Source organism: Palaemon carinicauda, chromosome 14 (assembly GCF_036898095.1).
Source record: "Palaemon carinicauda isolate YSFRI2023 chromosome 14, ASM3689809v2, whole genome shotgun sequence".
NCBI classification, from domain to species: domain Eukaryota; kingdom Metazoa; phylum Arthropoda; class Malacostraca; order Decapoda; family Palaemonidae; genus Palaemon; species Palaemon carinicauda.
The window spans coordinates 132,043,681-132,071,122 of record NC_090738.1 but is presented as its reverse complement, the minus strand read 5'-3'; the positions used below and the strand labels follow the sequence as shown (position 1 = coordinate 132,071,122).

Here is a 27,442-nt window from a genome sequence, read left to right as displayed (position 1 = left end):
AAATATTTTATTGTTCCTAGTTTCCTTTCCTCACTGGGCTATTTTCTCTGTTGGAGCCCCTGGGCTTATAGCATCCTGCTTTCCAAACTAGGGTTGTAGCTTAGCAAGTAGTAGTAGTAATAATAATAATAATAATAATAATTAATAATAATAATTCTTAATAATAATTATTGTTAATAATAATTCTTAATAATAATTATTATTAATAATAATTCTTAATAACAATTATTATTAATAATTATAATAATTAATAATAATTCTTAATTATTATTAATAATAATTCTTAATAGTAATTATTAATAATTATGATAATTATTAATAATAATTCTTAATGATAATTATTATTAATAATTATGATAATTATTGATAATAATTCTTAATGATAATTATTATTAATAATTATTATTAATAATAATTATTAATAATGACCACCACCAATGGCACTCTCATTCAGAGGACAGTGACCTCGCAGAAGTATCCTCCTGAACACTCTTTATTACTCAACGACTTCCGCACATGGTTGATGATCAGGTTGTTGTCGGCGGAGATGTAGTCAATATTGCTAGCTGATCTACAGAATTTCGATCTGGGGAAAAATTTTGTGTTATTATTTAGAAAAGAATTTGTATTATTATTATTATTATTATTATTATTATTATTGGAAACGTCCCTGCTTTGCGTTCTGCTGGACGGGAGTTCGAACCCCGCTCAAACTCTAATAGTTTCTTTTAGTGTCTGCAACCTCACCATCATTGTGACCTAAGGATGTGGGGTTTAGGGGAGCCTATAGGTCAACCTATTGTCATCAGCAGCCATTACCTGGCCCTCCCTGGTCATATCTTGGCTGGTGAGGTGGATTGGTCGCTGAGCATATGGATATACTATGTTTTCTGTAGGGCATTGTCCTGCTAGGACATTTTCACTGTCCCTTGCCTCTGTCATTCATGAGGGACCTTTAAATCTTTAGTGCAGAGTTAACAGGAACAGATAAGTTACAGTATTTCGATCTGGGAGGAAACATTTATTTTAATGTCAATTTAGGTTTGTTTGACTGAAGAGTTTAAGGAAGATTGTCATTATTTTTTATATTATGATCATACATCATACATATACCAAAGGCACTTCCCCCAATTTTGGGGGGTAGCCGACAACAACAAGAAACAAAACAAAAAAGGGGACCTCTACTCTCTACGTTCCTCCAGCCTAACCAGGGACTCAGCCGAGTTCAGCTGGTACTGCTAGGGTGCCACAGCCCAACCTCCCACATTTCCACCACAGATGAAGCTTCATACTGCTGAGTCCCCTACTGCTGCTACCTCCGCGGTCATCTAAGGCACCGGAGGAAGCAGCAGGGCCTACCGGAACTGCGTCACAATCGCTCGCCATTCATTCCTATTTCTAGCACGCTCTCTTGCCTCTCTCACATCTATCCTCCTATCACCCAGAGCTTTCTTCACACCATCCATCCACCCAAACCTTGGCCTTCCTCTTGTACTTCTCCCATCAACTCTTGCATTCATCACCTTCTTTAGCAGACAGCCATTTTCCATTCTCTCAACATGGCCAAACCACCTCAACACATTCATATCCACTCTAGCCGCTAACTCATTTCTTACACCCGTTCTCACCTTCACCACTTCGTTCCTAACCCTATCTACTCGAGATACACCAGCCATACTCCTCAGACACTTCATCTCAAACACATTCAATTTCTGTCTCTCCATCACTTTCATTCCCCACAACTCCGATCCATACATCACAGTTGGTACAATCACTTTCTCATATAGAACTCTCTTTACATTCATGCCCAATCCTCTATTTTTTACTACTCCCTTAACTGCCCCCAACACTTTGCAACCTTCATTCACTCTCTGACGTACATCTGCTTCCACTCCACCATTTGCTGCAACAACAGACCCCAAGTACTTAAACTGATCCACCTCCTCAAGTAACTCTCCATTCAACATGACATTCAACCTTGCACCACCTTCCCTTCTCGTACATCTCATAACCTTACTCTTACCCACATTAACTCTCAACTTCCTTCTCTCACACACCCTTCCAAATTCTGTCACTAGTCGGTCAAGCTTCTCTTCTGTGTCTGCTACCAGTACAGTATCATCCGCAAACAACAACTGATTTACCTCCCATTCATGATCATTCTCGCCTACCAGTTTTAATCCTCGTCCAAGCACTCTAGCATTCACCTCTCTCACCACTCCATCAACATACAAGTTAAACAACCACGGCGACATCACACATCCCTGTCTCAGCCCCACTCTCACCGGATTTTATGATGAAGAAAGAAAAATGGAGTTAAAAGATGTATAATGATATACATGGCTATAAATAACTACCGTAAAGGTTTAAAGGCCGCTCATGGATGGCAGAGGCAAGGGACAGGGACATTGCCCCTTTAAGCAGGACAATGCCCTAGAGACTGACCATATATGGATATGATCAGCGCCCAAGCCTCCTCTCCACCCAAGCTAGGACCAAGGAGGGTCAGGCAATGGGTGGTGATGACTAAGTAGATAGACCTATAGGCTCCCCCAAGCTCACAAGGATGGTGAAGTTGCAGCGACCAAAGAAACTATCGAGTTTGAGCGTGATTTGAACCCCAGTCTGGCGTTCACCAGTGAGGGACGTTACCACATACACATGAATGAATGATTATAGTGTTTGTAAAAGAAATTAATTGCATGCTACTCTAAAGTATCGTTGAATTGATAAATAAAAAGTGTAAAAAATAAGATCAGGAAGGCATATTTTAAACGTGAAAGAAATTAGACACATTCATTAGGTTCTAAGATTGATTTCGAAGAATGATAGAACTCGTTGATCGATGGAGAAGATTTATGAGAACATAAATGGGAAATACGAAAATGGATGAGACTCTTCAAGGAAAGTTTGAGAATTTATTCGAAAGGAAATTGGGAAGTTTTATATAAATGGGTTTGAAAGTAAGATTGGTCAGATTCAAATACAAATTAGGAAGATTTATTAAGCTTTTAGACTGAAATATTTATTAGAATATTCGCTTATTTTGCATTTTTTTTGTAGCAAGGTGCCTATCTTTACTTTTACCTAAATATATATCTACGTAAATACATAAAAATACCTACAAAAAGGAACGAAAAAAAAATTCTCTTCATTTGGATAAGTAAGAAAGAATAGTTATTCAAATATTCCTGTATTCATCAGTATTCAGTTTTGGATTTGGTTGGCAAGAAGCACAAAACATTTCCACTATACATTTGTAATAAAAAATAACCTATTTGATATGCTTTCTATGAAACGAAGTTGACGAGTTTTATTTCTTTTGAGTACCATGTGATGGCTGTAGCTTACAACATACTGTTTTCGGGTCGATGGCGTTTTTATTAAGACAAGAAAGATTGACATAAAAAGGGTCACAAAAGATATTTGAGCAAGATTTTGTCTGCTACACTTTAGGCCTTTATATTATCCGTAAGTAGTTTTCCCTACAGGACTACTCTTTACCGCTGATTACAGCCGAAGTAAAAAATTGTTTGAAAGTTATGTCGAAACTTTCTCCCCTAAGTTTGTTAATAGTATTGTTAAAGTGTGTTTTTCCTTTATGCTCGTTAATGGTAATGTTGAAAAAAATTCTCCATAGCTCGTAAACTTTACCAATTTGTCCATTCTTATGTTATAATTGTATTTGTGTGAATGCTCCTGTTTTGTTGGTATCTTGTATAGTATTATAATATTTTGTTATGCTGAAAAGATTTTCAGAAAACGAGAGATTTTAAACATTGATGCATTGTGAGAATATTATCTTTCTTAATTATACTGCGTTCAGAATATGCAAAGAAAAGAAATTAATACAAAATGCAGAGAAGTCGTTCAATGCTTTTGGAGTATCCGAATGTTTTCAGTTTATTTCAAAACACAAAATCGTCTTTTGAAATTATTATTTAACAATTAGTTGTGGTGGCATATTGGAAAGGTCCCTGCCTGGCAATCCCCGGACTCGGGTTCGAGTCAGCCTCAAGCTCGATAGTTTTTTGTAGTCTACAACCTTACCAGCCTTGTGAGCTAAGGATGGGTGGTTTCAGGGACCCTATAGGTTTACCTTCTGAGCCATTACCTTGCCTTCCCTGGTCCTAGCTTAGGTGGAGAGGGGGCTTGGGCTCTGATCATATGTATATATGGTCAGATTCTAGACCAGTGGATCTGCCATTCATGAGTGACCTTTAAACTGATCTCATTCTTGTCACTTACTTTCCAAAGCCTGGTTCTTTGACGATCATCTTCTCCCTTTTGCAGCCCCTTGGGTTCAAGTTGAAGTTTTGACAGGTTAAACCCAAGGCTCTTCCGTCAGGACCCTGAAAAAGAAAGAAGAAATATTGTAAATCGTCAAAGTTATAAGCATCCGTGACTTCACATAAATAAGAAATTATCTCTATCCATTTTTAGTTGTGCACATGCTAATCTTTTATCTTTGCGAAACGTTAAAAACTAGAGGGGCACTGAGTAAAGCGCAGACCTCCGCCACGGCTTATTTCTCAACCTTTTTATCGACCCTGACCTTTAACCTAGGGCTTTTCAAAATTGAATCACTTCCACGTCTCAACATTACAATTATTTCCTGAAAGTTTCACTATGAGTAAAATTGTGACCTCCACGGCAGCTTATTTCTCAATTTTGACCTTTGACTTAGTGTATTCAAAATTGAATCACATCCACGTCTCAACACATCAATTAATTCCTGAAGGTTTCACTACTCTATGAGCAAAATTGTGGCCAGGAAGTTGTTCACAAATAAACAAACGGACAATCATGGGCGAAAACAACCTCGTTCCAACTTTGTTGGCGGAGATAAATATAGATAAATAAAAAAGGAGGAAAAAATGAAGTGACTCTGGATTACTTTACATGTTAAAGTATATATGACTTTTTTTTTATTTTTGCATAATAAAAGTCTTCAATTTGAAAGCCAAGTTGTCTTACCTGGAATGTCCTTTTGCATTTCAGTGAAGTTCTCTCGGTGTCAGAGTAAATCATGGCAATTTCAGTCTCATCTAAAACAGTGATAGATCCGCAATTGACGAAATATCCTGGAATATAATTAAATTATGGTGAAACATGAATATAAAAAGCGCACACCCACAGACTTGAGTGACACACCTACTGTAACATTGAACACTGATACAGTTCTTATGGTAATTGGAAAATGACATTTGAAAGAATTCACACCATCATGTTAAAGTAGATATAGAAAATAGGGAGATTCTAGATTTACTTCCTGAAAACCCATTACATATGAGTTTTCCAAGTGTTAATTGTCAGTTTTCATGTTAAGGTGTTGTTTGGGATTTAGAGAGAAGGAACAAGTTGCCTCTTCAGTCATCCTCTGTCTATTCGTACACCTACTTACAATAGGCGTTTTAAGCAGACCTTGTTTCATGCTGTAAGGCGTTTGCCTTTTCATTGCACATACTTTCGTTCACTCACACCGTTACTAGTGGCAGAAAAATAATTTTACGGGATTTTATGTTACATTTAGTTACTTTAACCTCAAAGACAACCCAGTTAGAAAGCCTTATATTATACTAATGTCTTTACTTAGGCATTTCATGATTTCATGTTTTTAGTACACTTGGTCTCACTTTGCCTGTCATTTGATATATACCGCTTTTATTTTGTGGGCCAAAGGATAGGCTCATTAAGTGTGCTTTCTTCCCATTTGCTCTTCCATTTTGGAATAAGTCACCTGATAGAACGGGTTTTTAATTATATATATATATATATATATATATATATATATATATATATATATATATATATATATATATATATATATATATATATATATATATATATATAGATAAATTGAAAAGAATCGGTCTATCAGGTGACATATATATGTATATATATATATATATATATATATATATATATGTATATATATATATATATATATATATGTATATATATATATATATATATATATGTATATATAATGTATGTGTATATATATATATATATATATACATATATATATATATATTAAATGAAACTTGTTCAGCAATATTCGTTTTCAATATGATCTTCCACATTGATACTTCAATATTGAGATGTTCATAAAATACATTGGTAGACCCACTTATCATCCTTCAGGAGCGTTGAATCTATATTTTGTATAATTTACATAAGGAAACAATAGATAGGAAAGGCAGAAGACTTTGATTTCCTGGAGGGGATTCTGGAAAGGTTTTATATTCTGGAGGCTTTGATTAATCTGGTTAAATTTAATGGACTAACAAAGACGATAGCTAAAACAAATCCTTCGGAGGTTTCCGTTGATAGATGACGGGACGTTGAAGGTTGTAATAAACGAAAAATATTTTGAGTAACTTAACCACGAATTTTACAATAGATATTTGAAGTATTGCTTCCCCTGTTGAAGTGCAAATTTGAAGTATAACTATTTCATGACTTTTAGTTTAATGATTTTTCATAATTTCAAATAATTTTTCCACATTAGTAACTCTTAATAAGAACCCTTCATAGATACTGTATAAGAACAAATGACCATTTTTGCTCGATGAAATTTGGTTCTCTAATGATTATTGCACTATTTGCATTCATTTAAGTCGGATTACACAATATTAATTTTTTTTTATTCAATATCTTTTCCATTCTTCCATCAAACAAAGAAACCAGAGATTCATTACCAACGGTGTTTGATGTAGGTCTTGGAATAACAAGTAAATAAACTTTCAGTTAATGGACAAAGTCTAAAAGGGAAGCCTCCCTGTAGTGATGATCGGAATATATTTCAAGCCTTTGTATTTGATAACGCAAATTAATCAATCTCGCCAATATACACTGGGAGAATATAAAGCAAGTGACTAATGTTTGTATTCCAGATCGGCGGTGAAGTAAAAGTAGTAGATACGGAATCAAGCACTCCAAGGGTATTTAGTTTGGTTTTGTCAAGTCGGAAATAATGTGGGTTTAAGTTTTCCATACACAAAGGGTAATTTCCAAAATAATATAATGTTATTATTTGAGTAATATACGATTACGAGTCTGTCGCCTGGCAGCTTTACTTTGTAAAGAAAACATTTAATTTTGAAGGATAAAACGGCTGTAAAGAAAAATCTACAAATTATCCTTATTGCTACGCTTAGCTAGATACACGCCTTGCTAGATTAGTATGAGAGAGAGAGAGAGAGAGAGAGAGAGAGAGAGAGAGAGAGAGAGAGAGAGAGAGAGAGAGAGAGAGAGAGAGAGAATGTTATGAAGTTCCTAACAGCTTTGATGAATTATAATTATATCGTTATGCCCTTACAGTCACCGCAGTAGTGGTTCAAATACTCAGAAAATACACGATATATATTGTCATTCCTTTTGTTACAGCTTACTATTTCCCCTGCGAGATAATATCTTATTAAATGAACCGGGTGTCAAAAGAGAACACGATAATAACAACGAAATAGACCACAATATTCGTAAGAAAGAATCGCTAATTTTATTTTTTCATCTGATTAAACTTGGAACAAAGACGATATCTGCTCCCTCTTTGGGGATCCTCTCTTCCTATTCTATCTCGGAGACTCCGTAATGATATAAAGGAACTAATTAGTCATTCGGTAATCACATAGTTGAACGATTAATTAGGATAATGATATAATGCTGCATAACTGCAATATCCTGGTTACGATTTGTTAATTAATTTCTGTCCAAGTAGAGCTTCTTCGCTTTGGCTGCAAGATGCGTAGGCATGAGATCAATGATGCTTGTCTTCCACTGTCTTTGGGGTAGAGTTCTCTTGCTTGAGAGTGCACTCGTGCGCTCTATTTTATGTTATTTCTCTTCTCTTGTTATTTTGAAGTTTTTATATTTTATATATAGTTGATGCTGGTCTTCCACTGTCTTTGGGGTAGAGTTCTCTTGCTTGAGGGTACACTCGTGCGCTATATTCTATATTATTTCTCTTCCTCTTGTTATTTTCATGTTTTTATACTTTATATATAATAGATTTATTTTGATGTTAATATTCTTAAACTTCTCTTGTAGTATATTTCCTTATATCCTTTCCTCGCTAAGCTATTTTCCCTGTTGGAGCTCATGGGCTTATAGCATCCTGCTTTTCCAACCAGGGTTGTAGCTTAGCAAGTAATAATAGTAATAATACCCTTTGTTAAGTTTGTAATGGGTTGAGCATTTAGGAAAAAGAAATTCAACATGGTTTGTCAGTCCATAGTAAATTAGAATATCAAGCAGGTTATTTTTCAATGAAGAAAATGCTTATTATACATATTTTAAGGCACAATTAAAATATTGCATAATATCTCCATCACCAATAGTTTGCATGTACCGATAGATTTACATATCCCACTGTAATAATATAAACATCGGTACTGCATTGAGAATTAGAAACAGAATTGTTACTGAAATACTTATTTCCATTACTTGTGAGGTACAGAATCTGAATTCTGAAGTGCGAGTCAAGAGGGACCTTCAGAAACTCGCTGTGACACGTTAGGACTATCCATGCTATGTAAATATTAATATGACTAATGTTAGTATATGCTAATGATGAATTATAAACCACATCAGGAAAACCAATATCAAAATATAAATTATATATTTATATATGTATTTGTAAAAATGAACTTGTAAACTGTATATTTTCTTAATAAGAGTAAAAAAAAAAAATTGTCTCCTGCGGCTTTGACGTCAGTATTAAATCCCAGAGTATTGCTACTCGCGTTCTTTTTTAAACCTATATCTTGGGGTTTCAGCTGTTTTTGCGTATTGATTTTTTTTTCTTTATAAATGTTACATAGTTGTTTTTTTGGGCATTTCAAATTCACCTTGTATTTTTACTCGTGTTTTTTTTTTCACTTAGATCTAGGGTTTTCTCTTGTTACTTCGGTTTAACTATTGTTTTTTTCTTCCTTTATAAATGTTTAATAGTTGTTTTTTGTTTTTTTCAAATTAACCTTTAAATAAAACTGGTATATTTTTTTTTATCTAGATCGGGTTTTCTTCTGTTACCTCGGTTTACGTATTGGCTTTTTTTTCTTTATAAATGTTTAATAGTTGTTTTGGGGTGCATTTCAAATTATCCTTGAAATATTACTAATATTTTTTGTTCACCTATATCGGGATTTCTGCTGTTACCCTGGTTTACCTATTGGCTTTTTTCCTTTTTAAATGTTTAATAGTTGTTTTTAGGCATTTCGAATAAATCTTGAATTTTTATTTTATATACCTGCATTTTCTATTGATTATAGCAATACAAATACTGGAAAATAACAATAATGATGTTATCTGGATTATTATAGCGACTCTTTTCTTGTAGGCTTTTGTATAACCTCTTCACCTAAGTCTGACACCTATAGTAGTTATCAGTTATTGATAAAAAAAATAAAAAAATATGGCAAGGAAACCTGTCGATCGCTTTTCTCTACTTGATATGAAGATTTTCCTTTTCATGTTACAACGACTTTTTGTCTAATGTAACTGCAGGATTCAATATTTAGTGCACAGGCTGCTTCTGCTTTTACAATTGCTGCTTTGCACGGTGCAATTGACAGTTGAAGATATATAAAAACACAATGGGAAGATTGATATATAGAAATTGAATGCCAGTTTCAGCGTTTCTTGTAATCCCCATCTCAGTTAAGGTAGTAATAAATGCTGTTTTAGTTTGATAAGTTTGGGGTGGTCTTCCAAATCGTGTCTTTTATTTCTTTAAGCGAGATTCATGTTTGAAATGTTTTCCGTAATGTATGTAGGGATATAAGTGATTCAGAAAGGGGGTTGTCTCACTGCGGTATGTTTCAAGGTAAAGTGGTTGACACGTGTTACTATTATGCTACAAAAAATGTTTGCACGTTAACAATTATGCTACAAAAATGTTTACATGGTAATAAACATGCAACAAAAATTTTTACGTTAACAATTATGCTACAAAAGATTAATTAGTGGTCTTTTTCATTTTATTTGTATATTCCGGAAAAACAAAATTATACAGTTCTGGATACAGACTATAGTCCATTTCTTTTATCGAGGCAGATTTGCACCGACTCGCAGCGGTGCCCTTTTAGCTCGGAAAAGTTTCCTGATCGCTGATTGGTTAGAATTATCTTGTCCAACCAATCAGCGATCAGGAAACTTTTCCGAGCTAAAAGGGCACCGCTGCGAGCCTGTGCAAATATGCCTCGCTAAGAGAAATGGACTATAGTTGTTGCTCGACCGTTATGGGTGAGAGAGAGAGAGAGAGAGAGAGAGAGAGAGAGAGAGAGAGAGAGAGAATATACGTGCCATGAGCGTTCATTGCTTCTCAAAAATATATGCCATCAAATTAGGATAACTTCTACCAACAACCTACTGGAATGGAACCATGCATAAGATCTCTCTCTCTCTCTCTCTCTCTCTCTCTCTCTCTCTCTCTCTCTCTCTCCAACACGCACACGAATAGTTCCAGGTAATACTTACTAGTGGGAGGGACTACGTCTCGCTTAGTCAGGTTCAAGAAATGGGAAGAACTGCCAAGTTCATCAAAAGCATTGACAACCTGAAAATTTAAAATTAAATAAATAGATTGAATAATTAATTAATTATAAATAAAATAGATTGATTGTATTTGAAAACTTTGAACATCCCTTCTCCGGAAATGTATTTTTTTTTTTTTTTACATTAACATAGAGCCAAGATTCAAGTGTGAAACGAAGGAAAACTAAATATTAAATTAGGAAAGATAAGAGGGAGATCTGTCTTGAAGAAACTTACAATGAAAAGTGAGTCTCCCAGTAATGAAGAAGCCAAGAAATAAAATAAAAAGGAAGAGTATATTTCAATTTAATGTAGAAGAATGGCCAAAGGATAATCCAGAATGGCATTATAAATGTCTTTACTTTTACGCAAGTGACAGAGGATACAAGATCAGATTTTTTTAAAACCAATTAGATTTAATGTCCGGAAGGCTTTGGTCACAATTTCCTCGTGAGGAAAGTAATATAATGATGATCATAGTGATTTGCAGAGGATGATTGTTAAAACGATTCAAGTAAAGACATTTAAGAACAACTTGAAATCTTTACTAACAAATCTCCATGAAATAGAATACAGTCCCCTTATCAAAAAGTTGTGCAACTATTCCACGTTCATCGAAAAGAAAGGAGTAATAAAATGTTCCTTTCTTTCCTGCTAATAACTAGAGTTGTCATGAATTAAGAAAAAAAAAAAAAAGGAAATTATGTGACGACTTACCTGCAACACTATACAGAAATAAAAGAGGAAGATCCCCAGTTGTTTTCCGTTCTGCTGCATCTCGCTTGTCCTGCAGTTGATGAAGCTGTAAGTAGTCATAGTTTGTAACTGGATGAAGTTCTCTTCATGATATACAAGTATTTACATGTGCAAATTATAAGATCCTTTCAAGGTACAGTGAAGTCGAGAAATTCCGAAATTAAAATTGAAGGCAGAAAAGAGTTCCGTTATATATCTTTAGTATCTCCACCCTTGCAATTACAGAATTAGCAGTTCTGCATTAGGGATACCAATATAATTTCCTGAAGATATTGTGAATGAATTGAAATATCTCTCTCTCTCTCTCTCTCTCTCTCTCTCTCTCTCTCTCTCTCTTTGCCGCTCCACGCAACAAACCATTGGGTTATATATTTAAATTTGGTTCCTACTGTCGATGGTTCTTCCGCAGCTCATGTCTCAAAATAAGCTAGCTTTAACAAACGATATTATAATGTAAAAACTTTACACATGTAAGTCATGGTTTTTTTTGTGTTCCTCAAACATATTATAAAAGGGTTATGCCTTCTCTAATGGACTTGCGAACCCACTTTTAAAATAAACGTGTTAATCAAAGGGAGTCTATTAACATATTTAACTGCTACATTCATCATTGAATTATAGATGTGCGTCCATATTTCTATTGATAAGTTGTGATATTTTTTTCAATCTAAATGAGTAGGAAAATGGAATATAATTCTTTACAAAGCTTCGGATATTTGAAATCGAATTTTTGCAAATGAATGCAATATTTTTTCATTAGATCAGACTTATTTGTTCTGAGAATTTATTGTTACATGATATTTCATTTGAAATGTATAGAGGGGATGAGGAAATTAAAGCCTTTTCATTTTCATATTTTTCTTAAACATGATAAATTGATAATTGAATTTAGGGATTTGATTATCAACAGAGTTTCAAGCTGCAGTTGGTATAGGAGTGCCTTACATTTGCTATCATTCATGCATAGATTTTTTTAATGGTTTTCTCGATTTATACTTCTGTCGATAGCATTGAGTAAAGTTCCTTATCATTATTATTTTCGATTTTCTATTTGTCAAGAAATAAATACAAACACCTCATTGGAAGAACTGTTATGGCAACAGTGTTCTCTAAACCTCCATTCCTGAATGTGTCCAGATAAACTTTACTTTGAAAGCCACAAAATGTTAAAAGGAACTAACGAAGAGATTAACAAGTTAGATTTTAATCCATGCTCGCGAGAAAACAGAAATTATTGCTTAAGAAAAGGGGCAGTCTAGAGGTCATTGGCTAATACAATACATAGAATTGATGTGTGTGGCCAGTAGATTCTTAAAATGTTGCATGTTACAAGAGTTATCCGAAGAAATGAAGGTCGCCAGTAATCCAATGAGTTTCTCCAAACCAAAGACTGTCAGCTAATCTAAGCAGGGTATTATTATTATTATTATTATTATTATTATTATTATTATTATTATTATTATTATCATATCTGCAACCAACTCTGATAGAAATGAAATATATGGATTTCTCGTTTTAAAGTTTACATGAGAAAGGGTTCCATATTTTTTTCATCATCTGTTCCTACGCCTATTGACGCAAAGGGCCTCGATTAGATTTCACCGGTCGTCTCTATCTTGAGCTTTTTATTCAATACTTCACTCATCATCTCCTATTTCGCGCTTCATAGTCTTCAGCCATGTAGGCATGGGTCTTCCTACTCTTTTAGTGCCTTGTGCAGCCCAGTTAAACGTTTGTGAACTAATGTCATGTTTCACCATATTTTTTAGATCTTATAAAATCCCCCTAAAATAAGAGTCAGCTAACACAAGTTAAGTATAATGGGCTATAATAGAAATATATCGAATTAACGCAGTATCCCACGAGCATCCAAAAATCCTTTAACATACGGATCATGCTAGCCCAAGATACATAGCTGTCATAATCTGCCATTGGAAAGAATCCACCTAGGAACTTTCCTAACCTTCACAGAACTTTTCCCGTTGCGCATGATCGTCGTGTGTGACTTCACATATACCTCGACGCCTTAAGGATCCTTTTAGGTGTTGGATTAAGATGTTACTAAAGCGAAGGAGAACTTTTCGCCTAACAAGGGCTTCAGTGTTACAAAGGTTCTGTGGAGACAATTCTGGATTACTTAGTAGCGAGTTTAAGATATTAGTCTTTTTAATTTCCCTTTTTTTAAGGGCACGATCCAATCACTGATGGGAAGCAAAAAACCTCATATATATATATATATATATATATATAAATTGTGTGAGTGTACAGTACACGTATTTACTTTCTAGGATCGTATGGATCTGCTTATGTGAAACTCATACAATTGCTTAGAATTTTTTATGTTCGAAAATTGAAAAGTTGTATGACAGTGTTCTCAAGGCTATGCTAGTTTCAGGTTTTCTGTATTTCCATTTTACAATAATGCTTATCCTTCACATTCATCGTATCTGAGGTATTAATTATAGTTTACATTATATCACAATATATTTTAATGATAATAAACCCCAATATATCGAGAGAGAGAGAGAGAGAGAGAGAGAGAGAGAGAGAGAGAGAGAGAGAGAGAATGAATTTATTCTGCTAACTGAACTCCGGCTTTCAGATGTGTCATTGCTTACGTCGATACCAAGGGGAATAAATTATTTCACAGGTGTACACAGGTACAGCAATTCTAGGCAGTGTTCATATATAAGCGAACACATCTGGTGCTCAAGAGTTAACAATGTAGATGTCGTAATTCATTCTTGATAATGTGTTATTGTACCTGATGAATAATGATTAGTTTTGTTTCTTTAATACGCGCATTGAGATGTATAACTTATTGAGAGCACTACTGTTATTCACCCCTGTTTAAATGTATGATAGTAAGGGTATTTCAATTGTCCTACTTTAATTAACATATTTTTGTGAAGGAGAGAGAGAGAGAGAGAGAGAGAGAGAGAGAGACTTGCGAAAACGAGAGACGCCTGTCCCTTGAAGATAGAGACCAGCCTCAAAGTGGGCCAGTTTCTAAGCTTTAAAGAAGATGATGAGGAAAAAGAAAAAGAGACTGATATAGCAAGTGGTATGGACTCTCTCTCTCTCTCTCTCTCTCTCTCTCTCTCTCTCTCTCTCTCTCTCTCTCTCTCTCTCTAGTTGATCGTTATTTTTTAGTTTGAAGTGATTATGAAATATTTTTATATCCATAACCTAGTTCTTGTCGTTGACTTTATCAGGATTGTTATCGTTAGTTATTTAACGTCATGAAATGTATTTATTCATTTTTGTTCTTGAAAGAGCCAGTGGTTTGTGTAAATTCCTGGGCCGCTCTACTAGATCTCGCAGGAGTCATTTCATATAGTGCAATATTCGTGGATTACATGCTAATTACAGCGGTTTTTAGTTTCCTCTACACGATGAAGATTATTTATTATTTTCTAAGACTTCGCAGGTCTTTATTCCAGGCTTCAAGAAATCGGTGCTTCCTTAAATGGCTACATTGAGATCGTTTTAAGAATTTATGACTGGCATTGGAATTTTAGACTTTAATTATCGCTCTCTTAACGTCTTTGAATCATGGTTAAGATGCAAATGTTATAAAGAGTTCTTTTATGTTTGTTGGTGATTTCACTGCACTTCTTAGGATTGGTTGCTTTTTGTTTCTTCCACTGACCTCTTAAACCTACGATCTTGTAACTTGAATCTGGATGTGTGCAAATTATAAATGAGGCCGCGCATAAGTCTGTCAATTGCTTTGATGTAGTATGCGAAGATTCCCCTATGTTATGACTACTGTAGGAATGTTGGTCCACTAATTGGTATTGAATAATTAAAAGTGAGCGTGAAATCTAATGTGCACTCTTGCTAGACTAAATATTTTAATGACGATCACAGTTATGATTATTTATAAACACAAGAAAAGGAATAAGGCTTATTATGTATGGCATGAATATGCCCAGAGGATATATGCTTTAGCTGATATCAAGTACCACGTGACTATGACAGAAAACCTATCTGCTGCAACACGATCAACACTTGTGTACAATTTGCATATACCAGATTACTCAACCACTCAATGTCCTACATGGAAAACAAACCTTTTGAGTGACATGTTTGAGAGTAAACAGATCAGTTAGAAAGTCAATGTTATAATCCCTGTTTCCCTAAAGCTAAATTGTGTAGTGTAACCATTTGTCCCTGTGAAATTAGGATTTTACTTGACTTTCATGATTAGTAGGTGTATACCGGTGTCATGCAATACAGTATTGTAAAACTGTTGATTCGTTGCCTCTTATGGCGGGTTTAACTGTATCCTCACGAATATGGCCAATTACTGTATCTAGAACTACGTTTGTAATGTTTTTGTTTAATGTTTGTCGAATGTTGAAATGTTTTGAGGGAGTTAATCATATTTTTACTTGGACTTAGATTCCTGTGATTTTCCAAGGTGGTACAGAAATCAATCGATTATAACAGTAGTTTTAATTATTCGTCTTTATCCTAGTACTGCTTTTGACCAAGTTAGTTAAAAGACCCCATTCTTCAGACAAAATTGATAGACTATTTATTAGTAGCATTACTGAACGCAATGGTAAATACATGAATAAAATCTTATAGTACCCCTGGTTGATTTCCAGCCTTTTTTTTTACACATAAATGTGGCTTTGACTTAAAAACATTTTTACGGTATGGTTTCTGAATCTCTCAACAGTGATTTACCTTGAATTAGTGCATGGTGGTAATATAGGTGTTGAAGTCAAACCCTAACAAAACTTCTAGTTTTATTGTTTGTAGGTCCTGGACCCCCCCCCCTCTCTCTCTCTCTCTCTCTCTCTCTCTCTCTCTCTCTCTCTCTCTCTCTCTCTCTCTCTCTCTCTCTCCCCAACCCGATCTCTTTAATGGCTTGAATTCTTTCGCTACACGCGTCTCGTCTGTGTTGTTTAACATATTCATTTAAACTTTGTTGTCCTTTTTTACATCTTTGTTATATGCTTTTATAATTCATTCGCTGCTTATATTCTCCTTCCCTACGGGGTTGTGGCTCTCGAGTTGTAGCATTTTTACTTTTCTGACTGGGGATACAGCTGGACTTGAAGTGATAACAATAATGACAATGAATATAAATTATTTTCAATTCATTAATACAATGAATAGCTTTAATACCCGAGAGAATTCCCCTTTCTGTAATATGCTGTCTATATTCTGGGAATGGAAAAAAATAACATTGTAGATCATGATGAATACTTTGCAACAGTTATTGTAGAATTAGGGGAACAAAGGGGAAGAGAATAATTGGGGAACAAATTGATGAAAATTATATATAAACTTTAGAGATGGTACGTTTATTAAAGAGATTACCTTTTGCAGTAAGATAATTCATTATTTAAAGCCGTTGTGAAAGCATAATTAAACTGTGTAAGTTATATTAGGAGTAGGTGGACATTGGGTGGTGAAAAATCTTGATTTTAGACATGGTAGCAAGCAATCAAGATGTTTGGTGCTTTTGTTCATCATGTATACAGCGAGGTTTGAGCGTTAGAGAAAGATATAGTTTACAGATATTGATTTTAAGGATGATACTTGGATCCGTTACTTGTTTTGTTAAACTATTGTAATTATTTATTTGTTCCTTGCGTTGGCATTTAGCATCTTATTAATTTGAATTCGTTTTCCCTCTTCTGTTTTATGTTTTTTTTCGCTGGTGGTCAGCCTGTTTTGTAGAAACCTGAATATAAAGTTAAAATTGTTTAACATGTTATTTTGAATAATATTTTAATTACAGAAATATTGCCTATAGCCTTTAGATTCTCTTATTTATTCTTTTTGTCAGTATACGTTTTTTGTGGGAACATTTAAATTGTATTATTGAAATTTTCGTTGAATTCTGGTTTGGTTATGGTGATTCTATCTTTGTATTCGTTTCTTTCAAATTGTTTACATATTACATTACCTCTTTTTTAGTATTGTTGTTTTCCAATATTTCCTCATATATAATAAATTTTCCCATTCATTATCATCATTACAATTGTAATTGCTTGAGAAATTGATTATATATTTTTTAATATTAAAATTTTCGTTTAATGTTGGTTTCGTTATGGTTGAGTTCAGCTTTATATTTGTTTCTTCCAAATTTGTTTACATATTTTGAAAGTAAGTTCTCTCCTCTCTGATTTTATTGTTTTAAAAATGTTTCTAACATAATAATTTTTCCATTTATTATCATTGCAATTCTAATTGTTTGAGGAACTATGATTATATATTTTTGCTCTATAAGAAAGCTATTTCTTTCCAAACTTCATTTTCTCTGTCGGCATTCTCAAGAAGAGAAAATTGCTCTCCAAGTTTGTTTCTTTTGCACTGGAAAACTTTGAAAGAATTTGCAAGCAAAATGGCCCCCGGCCCGGAAGCATGAAGAGGTTAACTTAATATAAGGATAATGTGATTTAATTATGGCTGGCCTTGGCGCTCCTCTTAATTCAGGTCTTCAGGATATTCTAATGTGTTATAATTTCGAAAAATACTGACGAATATTTAGCCGCATTTGTTTTGGGAAAAAAAAGCTCCGGAAATTAAATTACTTTGATAATATCATTACCAGCTGGTTCTGTCGGTCTAAATTTCTTTGGTAACATCATCATCATCATCCTCATCAGCTGATTCTGCCAGTCTAAAATACTTTGGTATCATCATCAGCATCATCTTCATCAGCTGGTTCTGTCCGTCTAAATTACTTTGGTACCATCATCATCATCACTAGCTTGTTCTGTCAGTCTAAATTACTTTGGCACCATCATCACCTGCTGGTTCTGTCAGTCTAAATTACTTTGGTACCATAATCATCATCATCATCATCATCATCAGCTGGTTCTCCCAGTCTAAATTACTTTGGTACCATCATCATCATCATCATCACCAGCTGGTTTTGTCAGTCTAAATTTCTTTGGTACCACCATCATCAGCTGGTTCTGTCAATGTAAATTACTTTGGTACCATCATTACCAACTGGTTCTGTCAATGTAAATTACTTTGGTACCATCATTACCAACTGGTTCTGTCAATGTAAATTACTTTGGTACCATCATTACCAGCTGGTTCTGCCAGTCTAAATTACTTTGGTACCTTCATCATCCTCAACAGCTGGTTCTGTCAGTCTAAATTACTTTAGTGCCATCATCACCAGCTGGTTTTGCCAGTCTAAAATACTTTGGTACCACCATCACCAGCTGGTTCTGTCAGTCTAAATTACTTTGTTATCATCATCATAATCACCAGCAGGTTCTATCAGTCTTAAATTGCTTTAGTGCCATCATCACCAGCTGGTTTTGCCAGTCTAAAATACTTTGGTACCACCATCACCAGCTGGTTCAGTCAGTCTAAATTACTTTAGTACCATCATCATTATCATCATCATCATCATCAGGTGGTTCTGTCAGTCTAAATTACTTTGGTACCATCATTACCAGCTGGTTCTGCCAGTCTAAATTACTTTGGTATCATCATCATCATCACCAGCAGGTTCTGTCAGTCTTAAATTACTTTGTTACCATCATCACCAGCTGGTTCAGTCAGTCTAAATTACTTTGGTACCATCATCATCATCATTATCATGTGGTTTTGTCAATCTAAATTACTTTTGCACCACCATCACCATCTGGTTGTGTCGGTCTAAATTACTTTGGCACCATCATCACCAACTGGTTCTGTCAGTCTAAATTACTTTGGTACCATCATCTTCATCAGCTAGTTCTCTGTCAGTCTAAATTTCTATGGCACCATCATCACCAGCTGGTTCTGTCAGTCAAAATTACTTTGGTACTATCATCATGATCATCATCAACTAGTTCCCTGTCAGTGATAATTCATGTATGTAGCAAAGATATATGCGTGTTATTGTAATGGTCGTTACTGTAAAATGTCTAGTGTTTTGTTAACCCCGTCAACGAAGGTTATGTTTTCTCCCCTATTTTTCTGTTTGTTTGTTTGTTTTTAAACAACTTCCTGGGCACAATTTTACTCATAGACTATTGAAACTTTTAAGTATTAATTATTATGTTGAGACGTGAAATTTATTCAACTTTGAGAGTCCTAGGTCAAAGGTCAAGGTCGAGCAAAAGGTCGACCGAATTAACCGTAAACTTAACCCCAAGTTAGTACATGGTTCTGACATAGCCTTCAAATACGCCTTCGGTCTAAATTGATTCTGGGAAAGGCATGCTGGTTTCGATAAATAAGCTGCTATGGTGGAGGTCTGCACTCTGAGTGCTTTTCTATTTTGAACAATGAAACCTATTTGTCTGATACCAAACGAAAGAAATAAATGAATATGGCACATATATAAGAATCATGAATTATGGCTTTCAAATCATTCGAGTTTATTTCATAGCAAATTAGAAATTGAAAATCACCTGAATCAAATTTGTTGCAATTAAAAAAGGATCGATACTATTTGAAGCTACTCAATACCATCCTTCATATTTTACCAAGATTAATAGAATTGACATAATTTTCAAAATACTGTGGTTGTTACGAAAACTAATCTTATACCACTTTCAGTGTATCTGATTTCTCTAATGACTGGCTAGATGATACGTTAGCCATATTACATAATATCTATAACATTTAGAGGCAAATGAATATTGAATTGAGAAACTCGCCGAGTTGTCAACCAGCCATATTACTAAATATCTATAAGTTTTATAGACAAATGAATATTAATTGAGAAACTCATCGAGTTGTTAACCAACCATATTACAAAATATCTATGTAAGTTTTATAGACAAAGGAATATTGAATTGAGAAACTCATCGAGTTGTCAACCAGCCATGTTACTAAATATCTATGTAAGTTTTAAAGGCAATTGAATATTGAATTGAGAAACTCACCGAGTTGTCAACCAGCCATATTACTAAATATCTATGTAAGTTTTAAAGACAAATGAATATTCAATTGAGAAACTCATCGAATTGTCAAACACCCATATTACTAAATATCTATAAGTTTTAAAGGCAAATGAATATTGAATTGAGAAACTCATCGAATTGTCAAACACCCATATTACTAAATATCTATAAGTTTTAAAGGCAAATGAATATTGAATTGAGAAACTCATCAAGTTGTCAAACAGCCATATTACAAAATATCTAAGTTTTAAAGGCAAATGAATATTGAATTGAGAAACTCATCGAGTTGTCAACCAGCCATGTTACAAAATATCTATGTAAGTTTTAAAGGAAAATGAATATTGAATTGAGAAACTCATTGAGTTGTCAACCAGCCATGTTACAAAATATCTATGAACGTTTTAAAGACAAATGAATATTGAGTTGAGAAACTCATCGAGTTGTCAACCAGCCATGTTACAAAATATCTATGTAAGTTTTAAAGGAAAATGAATATTGAATTGAGAAACTCATCGAGTTGTTAACCAACCATATTACAAAATATCTATGTAAGTTTTATAGACAAAGGAATATTGAATTGAGAAACTCACCGAGTTGTCAACCAGCCATATTACTAAATATCTATGTAAGTTTTAAAGACAAATGAATATTGAATTGAGAAACTCATCGAATTGTCAAACACCCATATTACTAAATATCTATAAGTTTTAAAGGCAAATGAATATTGAATTGAGAAACTCATCGAATTGTCAAACACCCATATTACTAAATATCTATAAGTTTTAAAGGCAAATGAATATTGAATTGAGAAACTCATCAAGTTGTCAAACAGCCATATTACAAAATATCTAAGTTTTAAAGGCAAATGAATATTGAATTGAGAAACTCATCGAGTTGTCAACCAGCCATGTTACAAAATATCTATGTAAGTTTTAAAGGAAAATGAATATTGAATTGAGAAACTCATTGAGTTGTCAACCAGCCATGTTACAAAATATCTATGAACGTTTTAAAGACAAATGAATATTGAGTTGAGAAACTCATCGAGTTGTCAACCAGCCATGTTACTAAATATCTATGTAAGTTTTAAAGGCAAATGAATATTGAATTGAGAAACTCATCGAGTTGTCAAACAGCCATGTTACAAAATATCTATTCAAGTTTTAAAGGCAAATTAATATTGAATTGATAAACTCATCGAGTTGTCAAACAGCCATATTACAAAATATCTACAACTTTTAAAGGCAAATGAATATTGAATTGAGAATCTCATCGAGTTATCAACCAACCAGCCATATTACTAAGTATCTATGTAAGTTTTAAAGGCAAATGAATATTCAATTGAGAAACTCATCGAGTTGTCAACGAGCCATATCACAAAATATCTAAGTTTTAAAGGCAAATGAATATTGAATTGAGAAACTCTTCGAGTTGTCAACCAGCCATGTTACTAAACATCTAAGTTTTAAAGGCAAATGAATATTGAATTGACAAACTCATCGAGTCGTATGATTGAAGTGATGTACAAAGAACTGTGACACTTTTCTGCTTAAATATAGTCCTCCGAATGGGATTATTTCAAAGAAATATTCAATGCAAGTATTAACAGAATGGGTTTTCCGCCTATTCATGGAAGGCCCCGAGAATTTGTGTCTAACGCTCAGTAACCTTGAATGAATTATACCTAAATACGTTGCAGTAGAATTTCGGCGAGTAGGAAGATTAATAGCCACCGCTGGAGTCCATTGCGCAAGATTTTCATGACGATGGGTGATTTAATGTAGAGCAAATTCCACTGTTCCCCGAATTCCTTTATACCGACTTAGTTCATTAACTAATTTGAACATTAACATAGGCATATAAAATCGTGCTTATTTCATGTTTATATTGTGAGATTTTATAATAAAATAATTTTAACGGGGAAATGTTCCTTATTATTATTATTATTATTATTATTATTATTATTATTATTAGTAGTAGTAGTAGTAGTAGTAGTAGTAGTAGTAGTAGTAGTAGTAGTAGTATTAGTATTAATTATTATTATTATTATTATTATTATTCAAATTTGAGTTGCCAGCGAGAACAATTCTTAAATGTTTTACCAGCATTTTAGGAACTGTATAATCGGCGAAACATTAAACTTATTTTCCTTGCGTATTATATACATTATTCAAATTGCCCTGTACGGAAAGGCTGAGAACGAACTTGATTATGGTTCATTACCTCATTTTCTTTCATAAAAGACAGAAATTAGGTTATATAAGAAATTCAGTGATGTTTCGGTTAAGAATTGACCTCTGTTAGATTTGCCATGAGTTCCCTGTGACGCTTGATACACAAAGTATTATTGTGCATCAGCTTATAAACAATTTTAGATGTACAAAAGGCATAATGAACTACGCTTATTACTGTTACTATACAGTAGATTGTGTAGTATTATAAATTTTATTTAGACAGACATTTCCGTAATGTTGGAGAGGATAGTGAACGTGTTTTCATTATATTAAAATTAAAACTATAAGACTCAAACTTCTTATTGGAAATGATGGCTGGAATAAAGTTGAAAGTTAAGTGTCCAGAAATATAATATCAAAAGGAATACGGAGTGACAGGCATTTAACAAACATTATTTGAATGATGAGAATTTGGTGGCAAATAGAATAATAAACGGTAACAGAATGAATATAAGCAGTCGTAAACTACAGATAAGCATGAAATTTGAAATTAAAATCGTATTTTCGTGATTCGAATGACCCGAGGAAAACAAATGGAATTAATTTAGCATAAATATAATTAACGGGAAAGATTAAAGCAAATTACAACTGTATCTCAACGACGCCGAATGACTTTCCTGTTCCTGGTACCTGGTCATTTTTCTAAATTTTATGATATAATCCAATCCAACTATATCTGATCTTTTCATTATTTTGTTTGGAGAGAAGGCGTGGCAAGAGTTATGGTACGACGTGTTTACAGTGCTTAGGGGCTAATGGGAAAGGGCAGACCAGACAACTTGATAGCGTGTTATCTGGCGTTTTATTTCACGTAATGTCCAACTGGACGAGTTATAGAGCCTTGGCTAAAGGGGAAAACAACACGGAGAAGGATTGTAATCGTTCCTGACACCCCGAAGATACGATAGATTCCATATTTTGTATGTCTTTACTGTGTATGAAGTAGTGAACCCTGTTACTAAAATATGAAAATAAATTAATTTCATTATCGAAATTACTGAATATATGTTCATTTAAAAAAAATTGCTACTCTTGGCCATATACAAGACATTCAAAAAGAAAAATGCTATATATCACATTGTAACAATATAATATTGAAACGCATTTTTTAGATTTAACCCACGGGCCCGCAGACTCTAGCAAGAACCGGGTGATTCTCGTGGTGACCAATAGATGGTGCTGGCGTACGGTTTCAAAGTCGAAGAGTTTCTTTGCTTCATATAGAATAGTCTTCGCTGATGTTTTCTTACTGTGTTGCATCTTGCAATGTATTTCATATAAAATAACACAAGTTTTCATTTTTATATAGCCAATGAATGAATACAATAGTGTTTCTTACGCATTTTCTTTTCACTTGAATTATTTGTAAAGAAAATATGTTCTTTTCTCAGTAATGTTAAAAGTGAAAAAAAGTAAAGGAAAATACCGGCAGATAACATAGATTAATATTTTATTCATGTGATAACTTGTATATTTACAAGATAATTTTAAAGATTTTTGCCCAACGGATTTCAAATGTTTTTCTAATTATTCTGTGAACATAATGCTGCCAGCGAACGGTTTCCCTGCGATAGTTTCCCGATTCTCCAATAGATGGCGAGAGTCTCCACACCGGAACTCAGGAACTCGGAAATGCTGAAGCTGAGGACACTTGAATAATGGATGATAAAGTGATTCTAAACCTACACGTTCGTTTCTTTAGTCATTTTCTTATGTTAAAGCGTTTCGTATCACTTCAGTCTTTATTCATATTTTACTTTTTATTTCGTCAGGGGATGCATCCCTTATTATTTCGTACCTTATTACTGAATTTATCAGAGCGGAAGACTTAATTAGGTGAAATATAATGAGCTTAATTTTGTCCTTTCAAGAAAAGAAGGAAAATGCTTTTATAAAAATGCTAACGGATAACGTAATTTAAAAAAAAAAAATCCTTATTAACCGAATAAATATTGAATGCCATAACAGATTATGACCCTCAAGTAAGTACTGATATGTTATTTTAGTGATTATCGCAAAAACATTACCGCATTTTGGTTAGAATAGGCGCAAAGCAAGAGCGCCATGCCATGAAAATCTCCTGAGGCTCGGCACGTTCATGAAGTAAATTATCAGAAATATTTTCAGCCCGAGTTTTCATAAGAGACTGCTATTGGTTTTTGTGCATCCTAACGTTCCATCTGCTTTTTTCATGGTATAAACTTCTTATCTATGTCGCCATAAACATTGTCATTTTTTTTTTTTGAAGCCTTCGTAATTGCCTTTTGTGAACGGTGAGCAAAATTGATAAAAGTCAAGAAGACGGTGGAGAAATTGGACGGTTTGAACTCGGGAAATACATACATACATGAATACATACATACATACATACATACATAGGCTACATACATATATACATAGGCTACATACATATATACATAGGCTACATACATACATAGGCTACATACATACATAAATACATATTAGATGAAAGATTAATTGTAATTTGGCCTTTATATCCAGGAAGAGCTTGAGTACGTGTTCGATATACTTGAATTTTTTTTTTTTTGGGGGGGGGGGGTGGCGTAGGTTCCGACGCACTGCTGATGAGTATTCTGTATAGATTTATTAAGAAACTAATATTGGAATTCATCCTAATTCAGCAGTTAAAGGATACACAGGGAAGTGATTTGTTTACTCTTGGACCACCTTGGGAAACGCCAGTATGATTTGTGTGTATATAAATTTATATACATACATGTATCTCCCCTGTGTATTATATAAATGATGAGTGTCTGGCTATCTATTTATCTATCTATCTACCTATCTATCTCTATCTATATATATATATATATATACTTCTATTAGATATACATATATACATGTATATATATTATATATTATATATATATATATATATATATTCTTATATATATTATATATATACATATATATATATATATATATATATATATACACTTCTATTATATATACATATATACATGTAGGCCTATATATATTATATATATATACATATATTCCTATATATGTTATATATATATATATATATATATATTTATATATGTATATTAATTTGTTTATTATTTCCGGTCACTTTTAGGCTTACAACTACTGGTCTCTCCTCGTCCCTCGGCTAGGGAAAGAGAGAGTAATCATACTCTGGTAAGAGAAGGTTGCATGTATGTGCATGTCTAAATATTTTACCATAATTTTTTGACTGGTCGCGTACACTAGGATATATGCAGTGAATTTGAAATGCTGGATTTGTTGTTGCTGTTGTATGTATGTGTATTATGTGGATGTTATTTGTTATTTGTTATTTGCTTTGAAACCTATATGTAATAAAAGTTATATCTTATTAAAGGCCTTTCCCGCCAACCCGTCGAAAATTTAATAATCCAGAGTGAAAGGGAGATGTTTTTTTCACATTTAAATATCTTTGAAAATTCGCATGAAATTATGACATTGAAGTCAGCAAATAGGTATTGATAAGGTATTAAAACTTGCCCTTTGGGTTTGGGGGCCATGTGGGGTCCAAAAATGTCACTGTGGTTACGCAAGACTTTCCATCGCTGTTTGTTTTTTTTTTTTTTTTTTTTTTTTTTTTTTTTTGGGGGGGGGGGGGGGATGTAAAGTACCACTGGTTTTTGACCAACGTTAAGAGCACGCATCAGGGGCGGAGGCCTTTTGACCAAGCAGGATATGGATACGTGTGCCAGGTCTAGATAACTTGAGATATGTCACATGATCAATATATTTGGTTATGTGTGTTTCTTCTTTTGTGTTGGGCATAATATATCGCCATCGACTGTCTTAAGGAAAATTAGGTTTCAGGTCTCGAGATATGTCATATGAACTATATATTTGTTCTTCTTTAGTATTTTGCACAATTTATGGTCATCGACTGTCTTAAGTAAAATTAGGTTTTAGGTCTTGAGATATGTCAAATGAACAATATATTTGTTCATGTTTAGTGTTTTGCACAATTTATCGCTATCGACTATCTTATTTAAAATTGAGTGTCAGGTCTCAAGGTATGTCAAAGGAACAATATATTTGTTCTTTTGTGTTTTGCACAATTTATGGCCATCGACTTTCTTATGTAAAATTAGTTTTCAGGTCTCGAGATATGTTAAATGAACAATATATTTGTTCTTTTGTGTTTTGCAAAATTTTCGCCATCGACTGTCTTATTTAAAATTGAGTGTCAGGTCTCAAGATATGTCAAAGGAACAATATATTTGTTCTTCTGTGTTTTGCACAATTTATGGCCATCGACTTTCTTTTGTAAAATTAGGTTCCAGGTCTCGAGATATGTTAAATGAACAATATATTTGTTCTGTGTTTTGCACAACTTTTCACCATTGAGTGTCTTATGTAAAATTAGGTTTCATACGGTTCATTTGTTTACAATATGGGTGTAATGATGTTTTGCTGTTAGTTTTGACATCAGCTTTTTATTCTTCATTTGCTGTTCAATCCATCCTAAATCCCAATTTCCATCATGTCCCATGCTGTTCAAGCGGAATAATGGAAAATTTGCGAGCTTATCAATAAAAGAATTTTACATTTTGCTTACCTTTCGGTTTTATTTTAAATCAAGTCTTAATAGTTTACAAGAATCTCCAACTATATTGATGTGTCTGAAATATGGCTGTATATAATAAAAAAGCTTCGAAGAGGAGGTATTTTCTTTGTGTCAAGACGTGTGACGTGAAGAAAATTGGTAATAGAGTTATGGCATAAATTAGAATGAATTTGCATTATAAAATGGGAAGAAGAAAAACACATGTTTGGCATGAGAGAGAGAGAGAGAGAGAGAGAGAGAGAGAGAGAGAGAGTCGGAGCTTAAAACATCTTATTTGTAATATCTTAGAAACAAAAGATCTTTTTTTTAAATCTCTAATTTTTAATATGAGAGAGAGAGAGAGAGAGAGAGAGAGAGAGAGAGGGTCTGATCTTTAAACCTCTTATTTGTAATATCTTAGAAACCAAAGATCTTTTTTTAAAATCTAATTTTTAATGAGAGAGAGA

At 33.6% G+C, this 27,442-nt stretch overlaps 1 protein-coding gene across 1 annotated transcript in view; it reads right to left on the bottom strand.

The window, feature by feature from the left end:
• Positions 1-413: 413 nt before the first annotated feature.
• The window catches only part of LOC137653360 (uncharacterized), a 39,203-nt gene continuing 12,174 nt past the window's right edge, over positions 414-27,442 (bottom strand). The window contains exons 2-6 of the mRNA XM_068386724.1: positions 11,257-11,341; positions 10,483-10,561; positions 4,978-5,084; positions 4,249-4,352; positions 414-586 (exon numbers count right to left, since the gene is read on the bottom strand). Of these exons, the coding sequence (XP_068242825.1) occupies positions 451-586; positions 4,249-4,352; positions 4,978-5,084; positions 10,483-10,561; positions 11,257-11,316 (486 nt within the window). The 5' untranslated portion in view covers positions 11,317-11,341 and the 3' untranslated portion in view covers positions 414-450. The remainder of the gene's footprint in view (positions 587-4,248; positions 4,353-4,977; positions 5,085-10,482; positions 10,562-11,256; positions 11,342-27,442) is intronic.